At 41.1% G+C, this 20,769-nt stretch overlaps 1 protein-coding gene across 6 annotated transcripts in view; it reads right to left on the reverse strand.

The window, feature by feature from the left end:
• Abcc9 (ATP binding cassette subfamily C member 9) overlaps positions 1-20,769 on the reverse strand; it is a 117,631-nt gene that overhangs the window by 33,676 nt on the left and 63,186 nt on the right. For all 6 annotated transcript variants that reach the window (XM_021228884.2, XM_040743539.1, XM_040743540.1 and 3 more), the window contains 9 exons: positions 19,912-20,013; positions 17,223-17,307; positions 15,709-15,789; positions 11,216-11,353; positions 10,961-11,086; positions 3,692-3,788; positions 2,139-2,368; positions 1,128-1,276; positions 905-974 (listed from right to left, as the gene is read on the reverse strand). In XM_021228884.2, the coding sequence (XP_021084543.1) occupies positions 905-974; positions 1,128-1,276; positions 2,139-2,368; positions 3,692-3,788; positions 10,961-11,086; positions 11,216-11,353; positions 15,709-15,789; positions 17,223-17,307; positions 19,912-20,013 (1,078 nt within the window). The remainder of the gene's footprint in view (positions 1-904; positions 975-1,127; positions 1,277-2,138; positions 2,369-3,691; positions 3,789-10,960; positions 11,087-11,215; positions 11,354-15,708; positions 15,790-17,222; positions 17,308-19,911; positions 20,014-20,769) is intronic.

Here is a 20,769-nt window from a genome sequence, read left to right on the forward strand (position 1 = left end):
TATCTTCTTTATTTTATAATTTAAATTTGTCCTTGGTGCTTTCAGCTCTATCAAGATGGAGATTTTTATATAGTTATTTCCATCTGTCTTTTTCTTATTTTCTTGCTGTGTTCCATCTTACTTCAAAAGACATTTTACAGTTCATGGTTCCAAAATTATCTGGCTATCTTTCATTTCACCATGTTATGGCTTTATATGACTATCTTAATTCTATAGTCATTTGTTCTGTATTTAATGGATAATTGTCTCAAAATCTTTTAGTTTTAAAATTAACGATTCTCAAAGATTCAAGATGCTACATTTATCTTGTGTTAAATTTCTACATGTACTATTTTGTGTGTGTGCATTTACACATGTGTGAGTTGGTATGGTAGCCTATATGGCAGCCTGAGGTTGACACTGGGCATCTTCTATAATAGTTATCCACTTTTCCCTTCGAGTCAGGGTCTCTCAGTGAACCTTTGAGATGGACTAGCAGGCCCTGGCATCCACCTGCCACCCCACCCCAGCACCCAGGAAGGGTCTCACATGCACAAACCCATACATACAACTTCAAAATTTAAAAAAACAGTAAGACATAAAATTAATATGAGGAACAATTGAAGAACATGCCTAATGTCAACCTCTGGTTAACACGCATGCGCGCACATGCACACAAAAGTATGCATGGAATGTTATATGTCACGTGCATATACTCACACAAGCACATGCATACAGCACACATAAACACATAGACAGAAATTTTACCCTATTCTATTGCTTTTTTTTTCATTTTGATATGAGAGCAAATGGGTTCTAATTTTAATTTGAGAAATTCTCTACCACCAACAGTCATCAGGCCCTGTTTGGAATGATGTCTATTTTACACTGAGGAATGTGTCTTAGAAGCAGCTCAGATACTCACCTGGTCAATGATGTTAGTATCAGCAGAGAACCGATTGAGAATCAGTCCCAAGGGTGTGGTATCAAAGAACCTAGGCAGGGAATAGATCAAAGAGTATGGTGATGTGGGCGCTTGGATCTAGAGTCTTGAAAATGGCTAGTTTTCTTCTTTAAACTTTCACAATTCAACATATGTTTTTATTAACTACATGCATAGGGGCAAGAGATCGCTACATTTTTTTTACCTTATTGGCCCAAGGATTATCTTATTAAGGAGATTGTAGTGGAGGTTCTTGGCAGCTGTAAGGCCCATCCATTCCACAGTGAGAGAGGTGACGAGGCAAAGGAAAATGCCCGCTCCGCAGAGAATGCTAAATCCAGCCACATAGAAAGTCTAGGAAGAACCAGCATGGGAAGTTCACATGAAATGATTATCTGGGCTTTTCCTAACCAGAAACAAAACATCTAAGTCAGACAGCTTGTCAATGTCCTGTCCTGCTTGCATTTAGAGAGCTGAAGATGCAGGGCAGTGTCCCCTTCAGGCCAGTTCCACAGGCCAGGCACCCACTGCTTGCTTTTTCCGCCTGCAAGGTCCGGCGTAAGGACTACAGGATCGATGTATCTTTCAGGCTGAGGACAGACTCTTGGTTTTCTACATTGTCAAGCTCATGCTTCCCATCCTTGACCACAGAATAACCTCTCCATATACTGACCCAGGATTGAAAATCATCAGAAAAGCAGGATCACCTTATATGTGTTTAACATGTAATCTATGATAGTGACACACATTACATGTAAAACAGATATATTGAACTCCTTGACTCTATGCAAATGTTACACTGAAATGCCTCTTATGACGGCTCAGCAGTTAAGGGTGTTTGCTGCTCTTCCAGAGCACCTGAGTTCAGTTCCCGGAACCCATGCTGGCTGGGTGGGTCACAACTGCCTATGGCACCAACTCCAGGGAATCTGGCACCCTTTTCTGGCCCCCATGGGCACTGCGCTCATGGGCACTGCGATCATGTACACATACCCAGATGCATAAAATACAATATGTAATCATGTAATAAATAAAAATAATGTAAGCAAGTATTTAAAATGATGAGAACAGTAAGAGATGTCATGCTTGGCATCGTTGGCAGTTTGCCCTGTTTTTGCTAACATTCTGAACTTGCAGCAAACTCCTCCAGCCTCTGGCTGTTAACCGACTTCAGCAGAGGGGCCCTCCCTCTGCACCGTTTCTGCGCGCACCATACCTGGTCAGCTTTCCCAGTATGGTTTATACTGTACTCGGATGTCCATGTAGCCAGCCAGTAGTCTATGGCCACAATCACTGAGTGCTTCAAGAGCTTGGAGAACATCATGAGGAAGAGCAAGAAAAACCCTCCCGAAGTGAGGTACCACCAACAGGTCTTCCAGGGCATCTTGGTCCTGAGTCTCATCACGGTTGACATGTTGTCATCATCGTCTTCCTCCTCCTCTTCCTCTGCACGTGCACACAAACACACACACAGAGCAAACCTTGTGTAAGCTTCAGATGGGCACCAGATACATTTTTATTTTCTAACAAGAACATGCATAACCATATTTAGCTTTTTAAAAAATTTAAATACTTTAAGTGGTGCATGCTTCAATTATTTGAAAAAAAAAACAGGCTCGAAATGGTCAGGCATGGTGGCATGCTGCTGTAATCCTAGTACTTGGAAGGCAGAGGCCGGAGGATCAGAAGTTCAAGGCCAGCCCCAGCTAAAAGCTACATAGGGAGTTCAAGGCTAGCCTAGACTGTAGGAGAGCTGGTCAAAAGAAAGAAAAAGAAAAAGAGAGGAAAAGAAGGAATGGAGGGAGGCAGGGTGGAAGGAAGAAGGAAGAGAGGAAGGGGAGAGGAAGGGAGAAGGAAGAAAGGGGGAAGGAAGGAAATAGAGATAAAAGGTGAATGAATGAACAAGTATAAAAACTCACATATAGACCATATATGTGGAATATAAACCATATAGACCATACAGCGATTTCCAGACACTTAAGTTAGTGGTGGAATTGTGTTAGCAATGAAAACATGGTCCTGGTTTGCAAACATCAAATTAATGGCTTTCTGAACTTGGTAATCTGCATGAGGAGAAAAGCAGCTGTGGAGTTTGTGTCTACCCTAGAAGCACCAGCCCATAGTTCCTCTGTCCTGGTTTCAATGTGGCCATGGAGGAGAGCTATCATGACGGAACACTCCAGAAGGCAGAGCTGATGCCCTCATGAAACAATGATGGTTCATGTCAAAACAATACAATGATTTTAAGTGTTTTTTAAAGCTTCTAGTGTGTCTTTGCTCTTCTTCAGAAGACAGTATTAGATGTGGAAAAAAAATAAAATATGGGCTCTCTACCATCTTAATTCTTCATCAGTGTCTAACAGAAACCACATGTGTAAAGACTAAATTACTCAAATATAGGGACTGCATGTCCTATATTTCCATTGATTCTTGTTTGAGGAATCAATATCTTAGTAACAACCTGATCCAGTCATTATAACTAGGCTTTTCCAATGCTTCTGTTTTCAGATCCCTGCTTTTGTCCTATGAGTGCACGGACACCCACTTAGTGTGTCCCTCCACAAGGGCCTGCTGTTGGTGGACATAAGCCTTGCATAGACGCTGTCATGTTCAGTATTAGGCACTTAGTTTGGCTTCTGGGCCATGTGAAAAGTGGCTTGTTACATGTGTGTGGCACACTTACGAATCAATTTCCAGAGCAAGCCCCTCATGGCAGACTAATCTACCTGAAAGTCTCAGATATAAGAAAGAAAAACGAAGAAAGCTTGCCTTCGTCTTCATCTTCCATCTGCGCCTTGGCCTCCCTTGAGTACATAGCTCTTCGGAGTGTCTTCCTCTCCAGCGTGGTCTGGTCGGCTTCCATGTCCTGTGGACAACAACGCGTTCTCACTGAAGGAGCCTGGGGAAGGGTTCGGCCTACCCACGAATGACACGCTGGATGACTTCACACCAATTCCAAGCTCTGTGCTTCATTCTAGGCACATAGGGCTCCTGTCATGGGAGCTGTTGTGGAAACAGTGCTGGAGATTCACAGACAGCACTTCCGTGCTCAGACATGTAGGCCAATAGGAAGCCAGAAGGAGCTACAACATCAGGGACCTCAGCCTTCAAACCCAGCACCACCCCTGAGACATCCTGTTTCCCATCAAGTTCAAACACAGTTTTTTTAACCTGAAGATTCACTTAGGTTAAATATCTTCTTTTTTTTCCGAGACAGGATTTCTCTATGACTTTGGAGGCTGTTCTGGAACTAGCTCTTGTAGACCAGGCTGGTCTTGAACTTACAGAGATCCTCCCGTCTCTGCCTCCCACATGCTGGGATTAAAGGCATGCACCACCACCCCGTTAAATATCATCTTTTAAAATTAAAAACAACCAAGCTAGGCATGATGACAACTGCCTGTCTTTGAGAACTTTTGCTTTGGGGTTTGGCCTCAAAGATTTGAAAATTCAATTTCCTGTTGCTTTTTCCATTCACAAATTGAACTGCATCTGGTTTCCAAGTCTATCTTTGTGTTTTTAGTAAGGCTGCGGTGTGGTACAGCTACACTGGATGTGGACCTGGTTTTTAATCCTATAAGTACCACTAATACATGCTGCACAGCTCTGGCAAATTATTTGACTTCTCTATGCTGTAGATTTCTGTAAAAATGAGAAAATACTGTCTGCCCTTCCTCATGACTTTTCATGAGGGTTAAGTGAGAGTGTTAAGGGAGTCTGTGGAGTCTAAAGAAGATAAAAAAAAACCTGTGTTTTCCATCAGAGTTATTCCAGACACACCCAGTGTCTCCATCCAGAGCTCACAGCATTGCCTTCTTTCAAAGACACCTCAGCTTTTGTCTTGACTGTGGTTGCCTGATTGTAGGCAATGCATGAAAATGATCTTACCACACATGGGAAAAGAAGAGGTAAATCAGCAAAATAAGGTAAGTCTCAAGCCTTGATAAACAACTCATTCAACTTGTAGCTACACATATAATTCCAAACGGTTCAGAGCCAAAACTCAGATAACACTTCATCCAAAAGATAGCATAAGGTAGGACAGGCTAGGAGCTAGGGAGGAAGCTCAGTGTGAAAGAGTGCTTGCTGCACAAACAGGAGGACCTAAGTCTGAATCTTAGCACCCATATAGAAAGCCAGGGGTGGCCATTCGCACATGGAATCCCAGTGTTGTGTGTGGGTGGTGGAGACAGGAACAATGATGGTGTGTGTTGTCATCAACCTAGATCCAAGTTCAGTGAGAGATTTCTCTCAAGGGAATAATACAGAGAGAGACAGAACATGACATTGAATATGCTCCTCCCATCTATACATGTGCCCATGGGTGTACATGACTAGTATATATATATATATAAATACACCATGCAACCATGCATGCAATACACACTGGACATACAATAAATAAACAAGCAAATAATTAACAAATAAATGGTAAAATGTGATGAGGACATCTTCTGTACATATGTTTCCTTTATTGGCTAATTAATAAAGCACTGTTCGGCCAAAGAGGTATAATGATAAGTGGGACTAGGAGACAAGGAGGATTCTGGAAAGTGTAGGCAGAGAGGAGTTATCACGTGATCCCAAGAAGAGAGGACACGAGTCAGGCATTCTCCAGTTAGATAAGATCTCATGGAAATACATAGATTAGTAGTTGTGGGTTAGCAATTAAGACAGAGCTAGCTACTCAGGGGAGAAGTGAGGGGGAGAAGTGAGCAGCTTGGGCCCTTGTCTCAAGTCTGATATCTGCTTGCCCACTCTGGGATCTCCTGGTCTGGGAACTGCAGGCAGGACCAAGCAACCAAGAATCTGCTAATATAGCTGTACTAGTCCTGCTGGGAGAGAGGGAGTGCCTTAGACACTCCTGCACCCATCATGAGACCCATCAGAGTACTGGGCCTGGTTGCACCCACTAGAAGAGAACCTTGGGCCAGTACCCACCAGGAGAGGAAGAGACCCTACCTGTGCTGACTAGAAGAATGGATGGGAAGATGACAATATAAGAAAACATTCAACAAAAGAAAACTAATATGATACCACCAGAGGCTAGGAACTCTACATGAGCAAGACCTGAACATCCCAACACAGATGAAAAAGAAGAGAATGACCTTAAAAAACAACTTCATGAAGATGATAGAGACCCTAAAAGAGGAAATGAGAAAATCCTTTAAGGAAATGGAAGAAAAGACAAACCAAAAATTGCAAGAAACAATTCAAACAGTGCAAGCTCTGAGAGATGAAATAGATACAAAAACCATAGTCTGAGGGAATGCTGGAATTAGAAAAAATGAGAAAACAATCAGGGACTACAGATGCAAGCATAAGCAACAGAATGCAAGAGATGGAAGAGAGAATCTCAGGTGTTGAAGATACACTAGGAGAAATAGATTCATTGACCAAAGAAAATTTTAAGTTCAACAAATCCAGGAAATATGGGACACTGTGAAAAGGCCAAACCTAAGAATAATAGGTAGAGAAGAAGGTGAAGAAACCCAGCTCAAAGGTGCAGAAAACATATTCAAAAAATCATAGAAGAAAACTTTCCCAATGTAAAGAAAGACATGCCAATGAAAGTACAAGAAGCTTACAGAACACCAAATAGAGTGGACCACAAAAAGCCCCCTTGCCACATAATAATCAAAACACCAAACATACAGAATAAAGAAAGAATATTAAGAGCAACAAAGGAAAAAGACCAACTAACATATAAAGGCAAACCTACCAGAATTACACCTGGCTTCTCCATGGAAACTCTGAAAGCCAAAAGGTCCTGGATAGATATTCTACAAACACCATGAGACCACAGATGCCAGCCTGGACTACTATACCCAGCAAAGCTTTCAATCACTATAGATGGAGAAAACAAGATATTCCATGACTAACCCAGATTTAAGCAATACATATCCACAAATCCAGCCCTATAGAAACTGAGGAAGTTAACTACACTCGCAAAAATATAGGCAATAGATATTCCCAGTTTACCAAAAGAAAAAAGAAAAAATGGTGTAAATCCACACACAACACCAAGAAGAACAACAACAACAAATCCAAAACAAACAAGAATTAACACTCAGTGGTCTTTAATTTCCCTCAATATTAATGTTCTTACCTTGCCTATGAAAGGACACAGGTTAACACAATGGATACGAAGACAGAATCCATCCTTCTACTGCATTCAAGAAACACACCTCAACTTCAAAGATAGACATTACCTCTGAGGAAAGGGTTGGGATAAGATTTTCCAATCAAATGGATCCAAGAAATAAGATGGTGTAGCTATCCTATTATCTAACAAATTAGACTTCAAACTACAATGAATCAAAAGAGATGACAAGGGCTATTTCTTACTCATCACAGGGAAAATCTGTCAGGAAGAAATCTCAATTCTGAACATCTATGCCCCAAATATAAAGGCACTCATGTTCATAAAAGAAACATTACTAAAACACAAATCACACATAAGACCTCACACAGTTATAATGGGAGACTTCAACACCCAACTTTCACCACTGGACAGGAGCACCAGGCAGAAACTTAACAAAGAAACAAAGGAACTAACAAAAGTTATGACCCAATTGGGTTTAACAGACATCTATAGAACACTTCATCCAAACACAAAAGAATATATCTTCTTCTCAGTGGCACATGGAACCTTCTCTAAAATCGACCACATACTTGGCAACATAGCAAACCTCAACAGGTACAAAAAACTTGGAATAATCCCCTGTATCTTACCAAACAACCATGCTTTAAAGTAAAAATTCAACAACAACACAAGATGCCAAAACCCTACAAACTCATGGAAATTGAACAACATGAAACAGCACCATGCCTTGGTCAAGGAAGAAGTAAAGAAAAAAATCAAAGACTTCCTAGAATTCATTGAAAATGAAAACACAGCATACCCAATGGGACACTTTGAAAGCAGTACTAAGAAGAAAATTCAAAGCACTAAGTGCACACATGAAACAACTGGAGAATAGTCACACTGGAGAATTAACAGCACAGCTGAAAGCTCTAGAGCCAAAAGAAGCAAACTCACCCCTGAGGAATAGATACCAGGAAATAATCAAACTGAGGGCAGAAATCAATAAAGTAGAAACAAAGAAAACAATACAAAGAAACAATACAACAAAGGGTTGGTTCTTCAAGAAAATCAACAAGATAGACAAACCTTTATCCAAACTAACCAAAAGGTAGAGAGAGAACATGCAAATTAACAAAGTTAGAAATGAAAAGTGACACATAACAACAGACACTGAGGAAATTCAGAGAATCTTCAGGTCATACTTTGAAAACCTGTACTCCACAAAATTCAAAAATTTAAAGGAAATGGACAATTTTCTGGATAGCTATCATTTACCAAAGTTAAATCAAGAAGAGATAAGCAATTTAAACAGACCTATAATCCCTAAGAAATAGAAGCAATCATTAAAAGTCTCCCAACCAAAAAATGCCCAGGGCCAGATGGCTTCAGTGCAGAATTCTACCAGAAATTCAAAGAAGAGCTAATACCAATACTCCTCAAATTGTTCTACATAATAGAAGCAGACGAGTCATTACCAAACTCTTTTTACAAGGCTACAATTACTTTGGTACCCAAGCCACACAAAGACACAATTAAGAAAGAGAACTGTAGACCAATATCCCTCATAAGCATTGATGCAAAAATAATAAAATACTGGCAAATCAAATCCAAGAACACCTCAGAAAATTCATCCACCATGATCAAATAGGCTTTATCCCAGAGCTTCAGGGATGGTTCAACATACAAAAATCTATCAATGTAATTCACCATATAAACAAACTGCAAAGGAAAAACTACATGATCATCTCACTTGATATTGAAAAAGCCCTTGACAAAATCCAACAACCCTTCATGATAAAGATCCTGGAGGGATCAGGGATAACAGGAACTTACCTGAACACACACACACACACACACACACACACACACACACACACACACACAAAACAATATACAGCAAACCAACAACCAACATCAAACTAAATGGAGAGAAACTCAATGCTATTCCTCTAAAATCAGGAACAAGACAAGGCTGTCCCCTCTCTCTAAATTTCTTCAATATTGTACTTGAAGTTCTAGCTAGACAAAAGGAGATCAAGAGGATACATATTGGAAAGGAAGAAGTCAAACTTTCACTATTTGCAGATGATATGATAGTTTACATAAGTGACCCAAAAATTCTATGGGGGAACTCCTACAGCTGATAAACATCTTCAGCAAAGTGGCAGGATACAAGATCAACTAAAAAAATCAGTAGCCCTACTATATATAGACGATAAATGGGCTGAGAAAGAAATCAGAGAAATATCACCCTTTATAATTTCCACAAACAACATAGCATTATTTGGGGATAACACTAACCAAACAAGTGAAAGACCTGTATAGCAAGAACTTTTAGTGTTTAAAGAAAGAAATTAATGAAGATACCAGAAAATGGAAAGATCTCCCATGCTCTTGGATAGGTAGGATCAACATAGGAAAAAATGACAGTCTTGCCAAAAACAATCTACAGATTCAATGCAATCCCCATCAAAATACCGGCACAATTCTTCACAGACCTTGAAAGAACAATTCTCAACTTTATATGGAAAAACAGAAGACCCAAGATAGCCAAAACAACCCTGTATAATAAAGGAACTTCCGGAGGCATCAGCATCCCTGACTTCAAGCTCTAGAGCTTGAAGTAATGAGTATAGTATAGGGCTAATCTCCAAAATTTACAAAGAACTCAAGAAGCAAGTCTCCAAAACACTAAAATTTCCAATTAAAAAGTGGGTGGGGTACAGAACTAGATAGAGAATTCTCAATAGAGGAGTCTAAATGACTGATAGACACTTAAGAAAGTGCTCAACATCCTTAGCCATCAGGGAAATGCAAATCAAAACAACTCTGAGATACCATCTTACTCCTGTCAGAATGGCTAAAATCAAAAACACCAAAGACAGTTTATGCTGGAGAGGATGTGAAGAAAGAGGAATACTCCTCCACTGCTAGTGGAAGTGGCAACTCCTACAGTCGCTTTGGAAATCAGTGTGGAGATTCCTCAGGAAAATGGGAATCAGTCTACCACATGATCCAGGATTCCACTCTTAGGCATATACCCAAAAAATGCACATTCATACAACAAGGACATCTGTTCTACTATGCTCATAGTAGCATCATTTGTAATAGCCAGAACCTGGAAGCAACTTAGATACCCCTCAACTGAAAAACTGATAGAGAAAAATTTTTTGGTTGTGAGCCTAGCCTTTAACGGCTGAGCCATCTCTCCAGCCCCTGATAGAGAAAATGTGGTACATTTATACAATGGAGTACTACTCAACAGAATAAAACAATGGAATCTTGAAATTTGCAGGTAAATGGATGGAACTAGAAGAAACCATCCTGATCAAGGTAACCCAGCAACAAAAAACCAAACATGCTATGGACTCACTCATGTATGGATTTTAGACATAGAGCAAAGGATTACCAGCCTACAACCCATACCACCAGAGAAGCTAGGAAACAAGGAGGACCCTAAGACAGGTATACATGGTCTCCCGGAGAAGGGGAAAGGGACAAAATCTCCTGAGTAAATTGAGAGCATGGGGGGAGGAGACATGGGTTTAGTGGGGGGCAGGGGAGGAAGAGAGGGATTGACATGTAAAACATGCTTGTTTCTAATTTAAATAAAAAATAGAAAAACAAGACAGAGCTAGCTAATTAGAAGCCCAAGCCATTTGCTAATAGTATTATAATTAATATAAGTCTCTGAGTGTTCATTTGGGGTGACTCAGCTGTGGGACCAGGCTGGTGGGAAGAGTGCTCATAACAAAAATGTAGTAGGTTCAAAGTAGCCTGTTCAATAACTGTATGCAAGGACACAATTATCTTGAGCTTCAGAAGACATCTGTCACAGAACAGTGTGCATCTTATGAAGCTGTCACAGAGCAGGGAGCATCTCATCTTGAGTTTCAGAAGACAGATACCACACATCAAGTAACTACACAGAACTTTCTGACCCTTCTTACCTTTTCTAATTCTTGATCTTGTCGATTCATGAGAGTTTTCCAGTGTTCATAAAGCTCCACATCTTTGGTCTGAATGTCTTTCAAAGTCCCTTCTCTTAGCACACTCCCATCCTTCATGGCTATGATCTACAGAAAGAGAGCATGAGCAGAAACCACAGCAGAACCTGGAAGTGGCCAAACAACCTAACTTGGTCTCTGGAAGTCTTTCCTGGTGTCTCTCGGACATGACTGCAACACAAATGCAGGGAATCTCACCCAGTCAGCATGTGTCAGGTACTGCAACTTGTGAGTCACAAGAACAACCGTCCTCTTGTCATCTTGGAGAAACTTCAGAATCCCTTCCTGCATCAAGTGGTCACTCAGGTGGATGTCCAGGGCAGAGAATGGGTCATCCTGCAGCATGGGGAGTTGGAAGGGAGATGAGCAGACTCCAAAGAGCCAATTTAAAAAATGAGAAAAAGCAACATGACCCATGTAGGGGTGAACCCACGATACTGTCCACGCCCCAAACGTGGGACAGGTGGTAGATGAAAGTGAAGGGAAAGCAAAATCTCTCTCTCTCTCTCTGATGCTGGCCACATTTCCCAGGGCTTCTCGTTGTCCCAGTGTTAATAGATATCCTTGTTCCCCCCTTGCATTGATTTCCTTTTCAGACCCAGGCTTTCAGTGAAGAACTGGGGGTGCCTGGAACACGTCTTCTTTGCTTCATTTATTTCTTGGTTGTTCTCCTACTTGTTTAATATGCATGCTGGTGTCTACATGTGGGCCCAGGGAAGGAGTATCTGGATTCTTATTCCATCAATTCCACATACTGGAGTACATACTCACATATGTACAAACTTTAACTCCGAAAGAATTTAGCATAATCCTGCTCTCTATACACAAAAAAACCTGACTGATTATGTAGACAGTGAAATAAAGCAATTATATTTAGAAGTTAGAGTCAGTTTATATGTACAGCTACTATGGAGTAATACAATTAGCTCAATATTTATTCAGCATTGAATTATTCTCTGTTCAATAAACAGAAGCAATAAGTGATGATTTTATTAAAGCATTTAAGAACAGTCTGATGAAAACTAAGCATTAGTAAAGTAATTAAACAGTCACTTTCTAAAGATACCATTGTTGAGTGCAGCCTTACCACCAGCCTGGTTCCAGAGCCCCATCAGTCCCAAATGAACACACAGGATGCTATATTAATTATGAAGCTGTTGGCCGTTTGCTAGGTTTCTTACTGGCTATCTCTGACTTAAGTATTTCATCCATAATTGTTAATCTAAATATTTCTCTTATCAGAGAAAGGGGTCCAGACGTCTTACTTCTCTGGTGGGCTACATTGTCTCTGTCATGTCTCTCTTTCCCAGAATCCTTCTCAACTCCTAGTCCCACCTATCTTGCTTCCCTATTGACCAGCAGTGTTTTATTGACATATACACAGGACTTCCCCATCATACCATAGTCAGAGAGAGATGGGTGAATTAATGGATATCCTCAGATGGCTTTTATGTAAATGTATTTAGTAACTGATAGGAGCCTACAGTGGTTTATTTAAACCGTAAAAAGGCAGGGATATTCTAGATAATAGAATAGCTAGCAAGAAAATAGTCATTGTACACACATATATGTGTGTGTGTGTGTGTGTGTGTGTGTGTGTGTGTGTAGAGATGCCTAACATACAGGTATGTTATCTGGGTTTATGAATTTATTTTAGAAACTAATGAAATGAAATTGATTAGTGACAATTTTCTGAAATATTATAACATTTTTACATGATATTGAAATGTTTCAAAGTTATTCTGATGTTTTGGGTCATTTTTATGAATATCAACTATTTCTAAGACATTCCATGAAGCAGAGCATCTAAGAGGTTAATCTGTCTTCCTGCTGCCCAATAACTTGCTTTGTAAAATTGTAGCATTTTTTAAAATGGCTCACACCTTTAATCCCAGCACTCAGGAGTCAGTGGCAGGAGGATCTCTGTGAGTTTGAAGCCAGCCTGGTCTACTGAGCTAGTTCCAGGACAGGTTCCAAAGCTACAGAGAAACCATGCCTCAATAAACAAACAAAAACAAAATTGTCACAGATGGATCTGGAGAGATGGCTCAGGGGTCAAGAGCTCTGGCTGCTTTTCTAGAAGACAGATTACTTAAAAACTACAGTTTGTGTAGCAATATAAATCATCTGGAGATACACTGTTCCCATGCTGGTAGTGGGAAAAAGACTTAAGTACTCTTCAGGAGACCACTGGCAGGGTTCACCTCCTGCTCCCAGCAGCAATGCTACAAGAGTTTGATTATAAGGATTACCAGCCAACCACCGGGCTAAAAACTTCAGGTAACTACTATAGGGATAGACTGATTGCTTTTGACACACTTCTACTTCTGGTCTCTGTAAGACCCAGAGCCTCTTTTGTTAGGCAGACCAAACATCCCTAATCATTTGCATAATAAATTTTTCATATGGAAAAAGACACAAATTAGAAATGAGTTTTTACAGGAACCCAGGTCAATTTTCCACACAATTCTGAATTGAGATGTCATAAGACCAGGCTGGGGAAACCCACAGAGGCAGCTGACCTGAGCAAGGGAAAGTTCATGGACCCCAGACTAATAGCTGGGAAACCAGCATAGGACTGAACCAGGTCCCCTGAATGTGAGTTTCAATTAGGAGGCCTGGGCAGTCTATGGGGCCTCTGATAGTGGAACAAGTATTTATCCCTAGTGTACAAATGAACATTGGGAGCCCATTCCCCATAGAGGGTTACTCTCTCAGCCTAGACACATGGGGGAAGGCCTAGATCCTGACCCAAACGATGTGATAGACTTTGATGATCCCCCATGAAAGGTCTCACCCTCTCTGGGAAGCAAAAAGGGGATGGGATTCGGGGGAGGGTCGTCAGTGGGTGACATAGGTGGATGGGAGGGAGAGGGGAACTGGGATTCATATGTAAAATAAGATTGTTTCTAATTTAAATAAGAAGTAATAATAAAAAAGAATTCCAATTCATCTAGATTCTTTTTCTAAATGGATTCTAATTCAGCAGGAAACTCCAAAGCCGGCCTGTACTTTGAAGAGTTTCAAGACATAGAGGGAATTGAATGTCTGAAACAGTGGCTCCCAACCTCCTGCACCCTGTGACCTTTTAATACAGCTCCTCCTGTCGTGGAGGCCCCCAGCCATGAAATTGTTTTCGCTGCTACTTCATAACCACAGTTTTGTTACTGCTATAATTCACAGTATAAAAATATCCGTGTTTTCCAGTGGTCTCAGGTGACCTCTGTGAAAGAGTCATTTGACCCCCAAAAGGGGTCTTGACCTTTAGAGGGTTTAAACCCTCTATGAGCATATTTACAAATGAAGGCTAGTAATGGCCCAGGAGAGGGACAAGCTTACGTTCTCTGCTGGAGTCTAAAATTTCCATGTTATACATGTTATATAGTGTGGTGATATGCTGTTTGTGCTTTAACAAATAAAGCTTGCCTGAAGATCAGAGTGCAGAGCTGGCCACCAGTCAGCCACAGAGGCCAGGCAGTGGTGGTGCACACCTTTAATCCCTGCACTGGGAAGGCAGAGGCAGGCAGATCTCTGTAAGTTCAAGGCCAGCCTGGGCTATACAAGATTGATCCAGTCTAAAAGAGAAAGAGAGCCAGGCGGTGGTGGCTCACATCTTTAACACCAGTACTTAGGAGTCACACGCCTTTAATCCTAGCATAGGAGGGTGGAGATAGAAGTGACTTGGCTGGGAGAGAGGAATGTAAGGTGGGAGGAGACAGGAGCTCATTGCATTCAGTCTGAGGATTCATAGAGACAGGATCACCCCTTTGGTCTGAAGAGTCAAGTAGAGGTGAGAACTAGTGGCTGGCTACTCTGCTTCTCTGATCTTTCAGCATTTACCCATATAGCTGGCTCTGGATTTTTATTAATAAGACCAATTAGAATTCATACTACATATACATGCTGTTATTTTGGCCCCTACCTCCTTTACAAACTAAACCAGATCAAAATCATAACCAACACAATCCACGAACTCTATAAGTACATGAAAACCACCTGGAGCATCTTCAAGACATTGGTGATTCTATTAGTGTTGAGTGAGGATTGCTATTGTTTTAGGAGTCACACATAATTCTTAACTGCAGTCTGAAGTGCACATGATTGGAGCATAATGTCTATTTAGATGCCTATTTTCTGAGCCTTATCTCGTTGCCATGAAATGCACAGGAGAATTTCTGCCCAATTATCCAATATCATCCACACTCCCTCATTAATGATTCTCGTGGTCAAGAAACCCAGATAAACCACTACCACCGGGAATGACCAAATAGGTTCAGACGTTGGCAGTGATTACCATCAAGCCCAACAACCAACCCTAAGTTGGATCCTTCACACCCAGATGCTGAAAGGAGAGAACCAACTTGGTAATTTGTCCTCCAGCTCCCACACATGCACTGTGGTAGACAAGCACTGCCTCCCCTTCCCACACAAAATGAGTAAGTAATGCATAAAATTTCAAGATACTGATGAGACTGTCCTGAAGCTATTTTTTTTGTAATTTCATGGACACCAGCCCGGATCTACCAACTCTCCATCTTGTGTGTTGATGAACTGAATTGTACTGTGAGGATTTAGCTAATCTCTACTCTGTAATTCCGCAGATTAAACAGCTTTCCCTCAGCTATCTGACTTCACCTTTTAAATACCCATTTGTCTGGAGGTAGAAATAAAATTAAAGTTCATGTTCTTACCAAGAAGACAATGTTAGTGTTTTGGTAGAGTGCCCGGGCAACACAGATCCTTTGTCTCTGACCCCCACTCAGGTTAATGCCCTGGAAAAGAAATGCCAGAAACACCCATTTTCACCATTAATAAGGGAGCTGATGGTAAAATTAACCTTTAAAACACAAGTCTCTCTAAACATTTTTTACCATCACTGATAATTCTCTCTAATGCCAATGCTTGACGAACGTCAACCATCTTAGACCATTCACATTACCTGTTCTTTCACACTGATTGAGAGCTCTGCTACACAAAAACCAGCATGCTTGGTGAGTGCCAAAGACAAGCGAGTCCCTGTTTTTAATTTTTGCTTCAATTATACTTTGATGCACACCTTTTTTTTTACAGAGCTTTTAATTGTATTTTTTAATTATGCGTGTTTCTGTGTGTAGGTATGTGCACCTGAGTGTACGTTGCCTGTGGTCAGAAGAGGGAGTCAGATCCTTTGGAGTTGGAGGTACAGGAGGTTGTTAGCTGCCTCAATGGGTGTCTGGAACTGAACTTGGGTCTTCTGCAAGAGCCATCTCACCAGCTCTCAACACACAGTGTTTCAATTTGATCTTACAAGTTATACCAAGTAGCACTCCACTGCAATATTCTTTTACGATGAAGTATTAATGATAATTAATAATTCCCATTAACTTAGCATCTAGTATGTACCAGGCTGGCATGTGTAGCTTTACAATTTTCTCTGCCTTATTCCTCATAGAAGGTTCAATAGATGGAGATTGTACTCATTCTCCACCTGTGGATGCTATGAAGCTACTCCTCTTAAATGAAATATGAAGCTGCAACAGAGAATGGTCACTAAGAAGATGGCTGGTCCTAAGCAGCCAAAACTGACTGGGAAATTTCTCGGTTCCTTAGCCTTGGTATCCTCAGCTGTACTGAGCCAAGGACAAAATCATCCACAGCACCAATGTGTTATCACAGTAGAGAACACACATTACCCCTTGACCTCCGACAGCTTTGGACCTATGAGGGTTGCAATTTTTGTTCATCATTAGTGTGATAAAGATAGCAGATCTAAATGTTTTCAGCAGCTCAGAATAACATGATGTCAACATAAAACAGGGGAGTGTAAAGACAAATAATACTTTGACAAAATAATAGCTGTTGATGAGAACGGAAGAAACCATCAGAAGCCATTTCGGTTTCCAACGCAATTCAAATCGGCAGAACCAGTAAGCCAAAGTGTGCTTGGTCAAAGTCGGGGGAGTGGGCGTTTCACTCTCTCCCACCCCCACCTGCTGCCACAAGTCCCGAGTGGCTATCACATTGCGACAGGCACAGTAGGATCTCAATGGGCACGCAAAGGATGGTGGTGCCAGAGGCTGCCGTCCTTACGTTCTGGTGCTTGTCGCTGGGACAGCGTGCAATTGGTAAGCCCCCAGACTTCACTGTGCTCCTGTGAGGATTAAAGACAAGCAGACACCTTTTCCTGATTTTTGTGCATTGCTCAGTTCAATTACACATAGCTCACCCTCTCTCCAATTTCAGTTTGGTCTCCAAATGGTAACAAATCAATATCCGGCTGAAGAGAGCAGGCGTCGGTGACAGCTTTGTACCTTTGGGAGAAGCGGCATTCAGCGTCTTTTGAAATATAGATATTCTCTCAAGTGCATTATATACTCTGACGATAGTCACTCACCTCCTCTCCGCTCTGTCCCCTCTCTTTACTTCCCAACCCTTTCCTTTCCCTTTCTCTCCTGTCCCTTGGCCTCCTCTAGTCTACTCCCTTCCCCTAGTCCCCCTTCAACTCTCATGTCACGTTTATGGTTAAAAGGTTTTATTTTCTATTTAAGGAAACCTAGGACCCAAAGCATAACAAATCATCCACTATTTGTCTTCCTGAGTTTGTCTTATGTGACTTAGTAGCTCCTGCCATATCCATTCTCTGGCAAACAATATAATTTTCTTCTTCTTTATAATGAATAAATAGTCTTCATTCATGGTTTGTCTTTGAGCTTGTTAATCATTATTTGCACATTGACCACAATCCCAAGTTTAGTATCTTAGGCAGAAATAAAACATCTACTGAACATGTTAATGTGAGCCTTGACTAGATAAGTATGCATTTCCATTCATCTTTCTATAAATGAGGGTATCGGTGTGAGGTTATATGTACAGTAAGTAACCAGATTTTTGTTCAATTACAGTTTACATCTGAGACATCATTTCGTTTGTTAAAAAGTATACCCAAGTTGATTTGTCTATTAAAACACTTAAAGCTAGCATCTTCAAAAGAGGATCAAGGCAAACACACAACAGAGCTGGGCTTTCTCAGGTGCTATTGGTGGGGATGAGGACTAGGCACCTCCTGCAACATGAGAAAAACAATAACCAAGAAGATTCCATGAAGGAATGGCCAAGAAAAAAATGTTTGCAAAAATGAATTTTAAGGAGGATCCTAATTGAGATGGTTCACGGTGGCTCTAAGGGACAGAAGGAGGCTGTCCGTCACAGCCAAGGGCAGGGTAAGTGACTGCCCTTGGACATTGTCATGTATATTAAGGAAGGAGAGACAGGAGGACTGATAGTACTCAAGTTTCATTAAGCAGAAAAAAAATGGGGATACAGCACAGGTGCATCAGGGATAGAGAAGCAAAGGACTTAGAGATGCTGGAGAAATTATCACATTTATTTATTGTGTTCACGTTCATATGTATAGGTGGGATTGCATGCTCATGTTGGCACAGGTGCATGTGTGTATGACTATCTGTGTGTATGTTCGTGCGTGCGTGCGTGCGTGCGTGTGTGTGTGTGAGCGCGCGCGTGCGTGTGCGTGTTCATGTCTGTGTAGGTGCGTGTGTCTGTGTGCCTATTTGAAAGTCAGGAAACCTCAGGTGTCATTCTTCAGATAACTAACCACCTATTTTTTTATCCACTGCCCTGGATACCAGCAAGTAGGTTAAGGCTGGCTGACCAGTAAGCCTTGGGGATCACCCTGTCCTGCTCGAGCACAGACACATGCCACTGCATCTGGATGTTTTTACATGGGTTCTGGAGATTACATTCGGGTCCCCAGACTTGCAAAGAAGACATTTTACTACTGACTGAGCTATCTCCCGGGCCCTCGACTATTTATTGGTTCTAAAATACTCAAGTCAATCTTGATTCCTTCCTCATCTGCTTCCATCATCCTAGAACTTTTCTCTCAACCATTTATTCTTTTACATTTCTACTGCCTGTTCCAAGCATATGTCTAAGTGATTCTTCTAAATCCCTCCTCCTCTGCATCCCTTTGACCCAGTTCAGATTGTGTCAACCTGTGTGTCTATATCTAATCTGACTGATGTGTGTCTGTCTATACCTAATGTGACTGATTTGTGTCTATATCGAATCTGACTGATGTTTTAGCCTCCAAAGTTAATGTCATATTTCCTTGCAGTCCTTTCCATTTTCAGTTTTAGTTTTTTTATTTTATTTATTTGTTACTTTGGGTTATTTCTGAGATAGGATCCCATGTAGCCAGGCTGGCTTCAGCTTGCTGTATAGCCAAAAATGAGTTGTAACTCTTTGTCCTCCTGCTGTCACCTCCCAAGTGTTGGGATTTCAGACACGCCCAATCTCACTCACCCTGTACCCCCTTTCCAAAGCATGCAATTCCTCCTTGGAATACATACAATTATACCAAATGGGCTTCATGGTTTCCCCAACCTGATTCACCCTTCTGACTCTCCTTTGTCTGCCTGTTCCCAGACCCCGGAAGACTCAAATAATTTACATTCTCCTCTCAAGAAGCCATGTTTCCTGCCTTCTCTCCTGGCCAGCATCCCTCTCCTCTTGCCTAATTCTCATTAACTTTGAAGATCCCAGATTTGGATCTTGAGACTCACCACTGTGAAAGTGGCTCAAGACACAGGCCATCTTGTCTACCTTCCTGTGGAAGATGGTGGAGGGGAGGTATATTCCTGCTCACCGTAGTCACTGGAGGCCTCCATGACCAAGCTCATGCTCTGCCCAGTTAACCCTCGTGATTCAGCATACATATGTGGGCATGGCCCTTTTTACCTACTCATGACCAACCTACATAGTCCCATCCCACTGTTCTACAATCTCCGGTCATGACCTTCAGTTTTGGGGGCATCACTCCTCAATGTGAGAACTGGTCCAAGCTCATGGATCCCGAGCAGTTGTTCCTGCTGTAAATCCTGTGTGAGCAAAGTTACCTCTGTCTGTTGAAAGGACTCCCAAAGGTGATGTTTTCCTCCACCGTAGCATTTAGGAGCCAGGGCTTCTGGGCAGCATAAGCCACAGAATACCTGCTTCTGCTGGGGAGGGGACAAAGACAACACAGATTACACAGGGTACCGTGCTGAGCCTTTTGTTATAACTAAGGGGAGTGAGACTTGAGAGAATGTAAGGCACAGAAGCAGGCAACTAAAAGAGGGGAAGGCCAAGGCCGCCAACCTCAGAAGGCAATTTATTAAATAACCCGCTTAAGTTACAGGGGTCAGAAGTGACGAGCAAGATTTGATTATCCTGTGCTGACACATTAATGTTATGAGCTGTAAGAGAGAATTTCTTTTCTGAATTGAGATTAAAGGGTTGTTAATGATTCACTCTCTTTAGTAGCCGCAGATGTTTTGGCCTGTATTAAATGCCCTTTATGAAACATTGGATTTTTTTTATAATGACCTTTAAGAAACATTAATTAAAACTAGAATTGGAGCATACATTTGTTGCTTAATTACATAAATATATTTTTAAAAGTCAAATAATGTGTAAATATTTCAAAATGAAGAACGATATCTAGAAGAGTCCATTTAAATGTTGAAATTACACATTCAAGGTCCACATTTCAAAACATATAAAATATTTTTAAGGAGAGGTATTGGAGGAAGGATGAATATGCTCAAATACATTGTACGAAATTCTCAAAGAACTAATCAAAATTTTAAGGGAGAATACAAAAAAATAAATAAAAACTATTAAATTTCTCCTCTCTTTCTATTTTTTTTAGTACAGGTTTTATCATATGCTTACACATTAGGCTTCAACTTGCAATCATTTCAAAATACATGAGC

Source organism: Mesocricetus auratus, unplaced genomic scaffold, assembly GCF_017639785.1.
Source record: "Mesocricetus auratus isolate SY011 unplaced genomic scaffold, BCM_Maur_2.0 Super-Scaffold_100001, whole genome shotgun sequence".
NCBI classification, from domain to species: domain Eukaryota; kingdom Metazoa; phylum Chordata; class Mammalia; order Rodentia; family Cricetidae; genus Mesocricetus; species Mesocricetus auratus.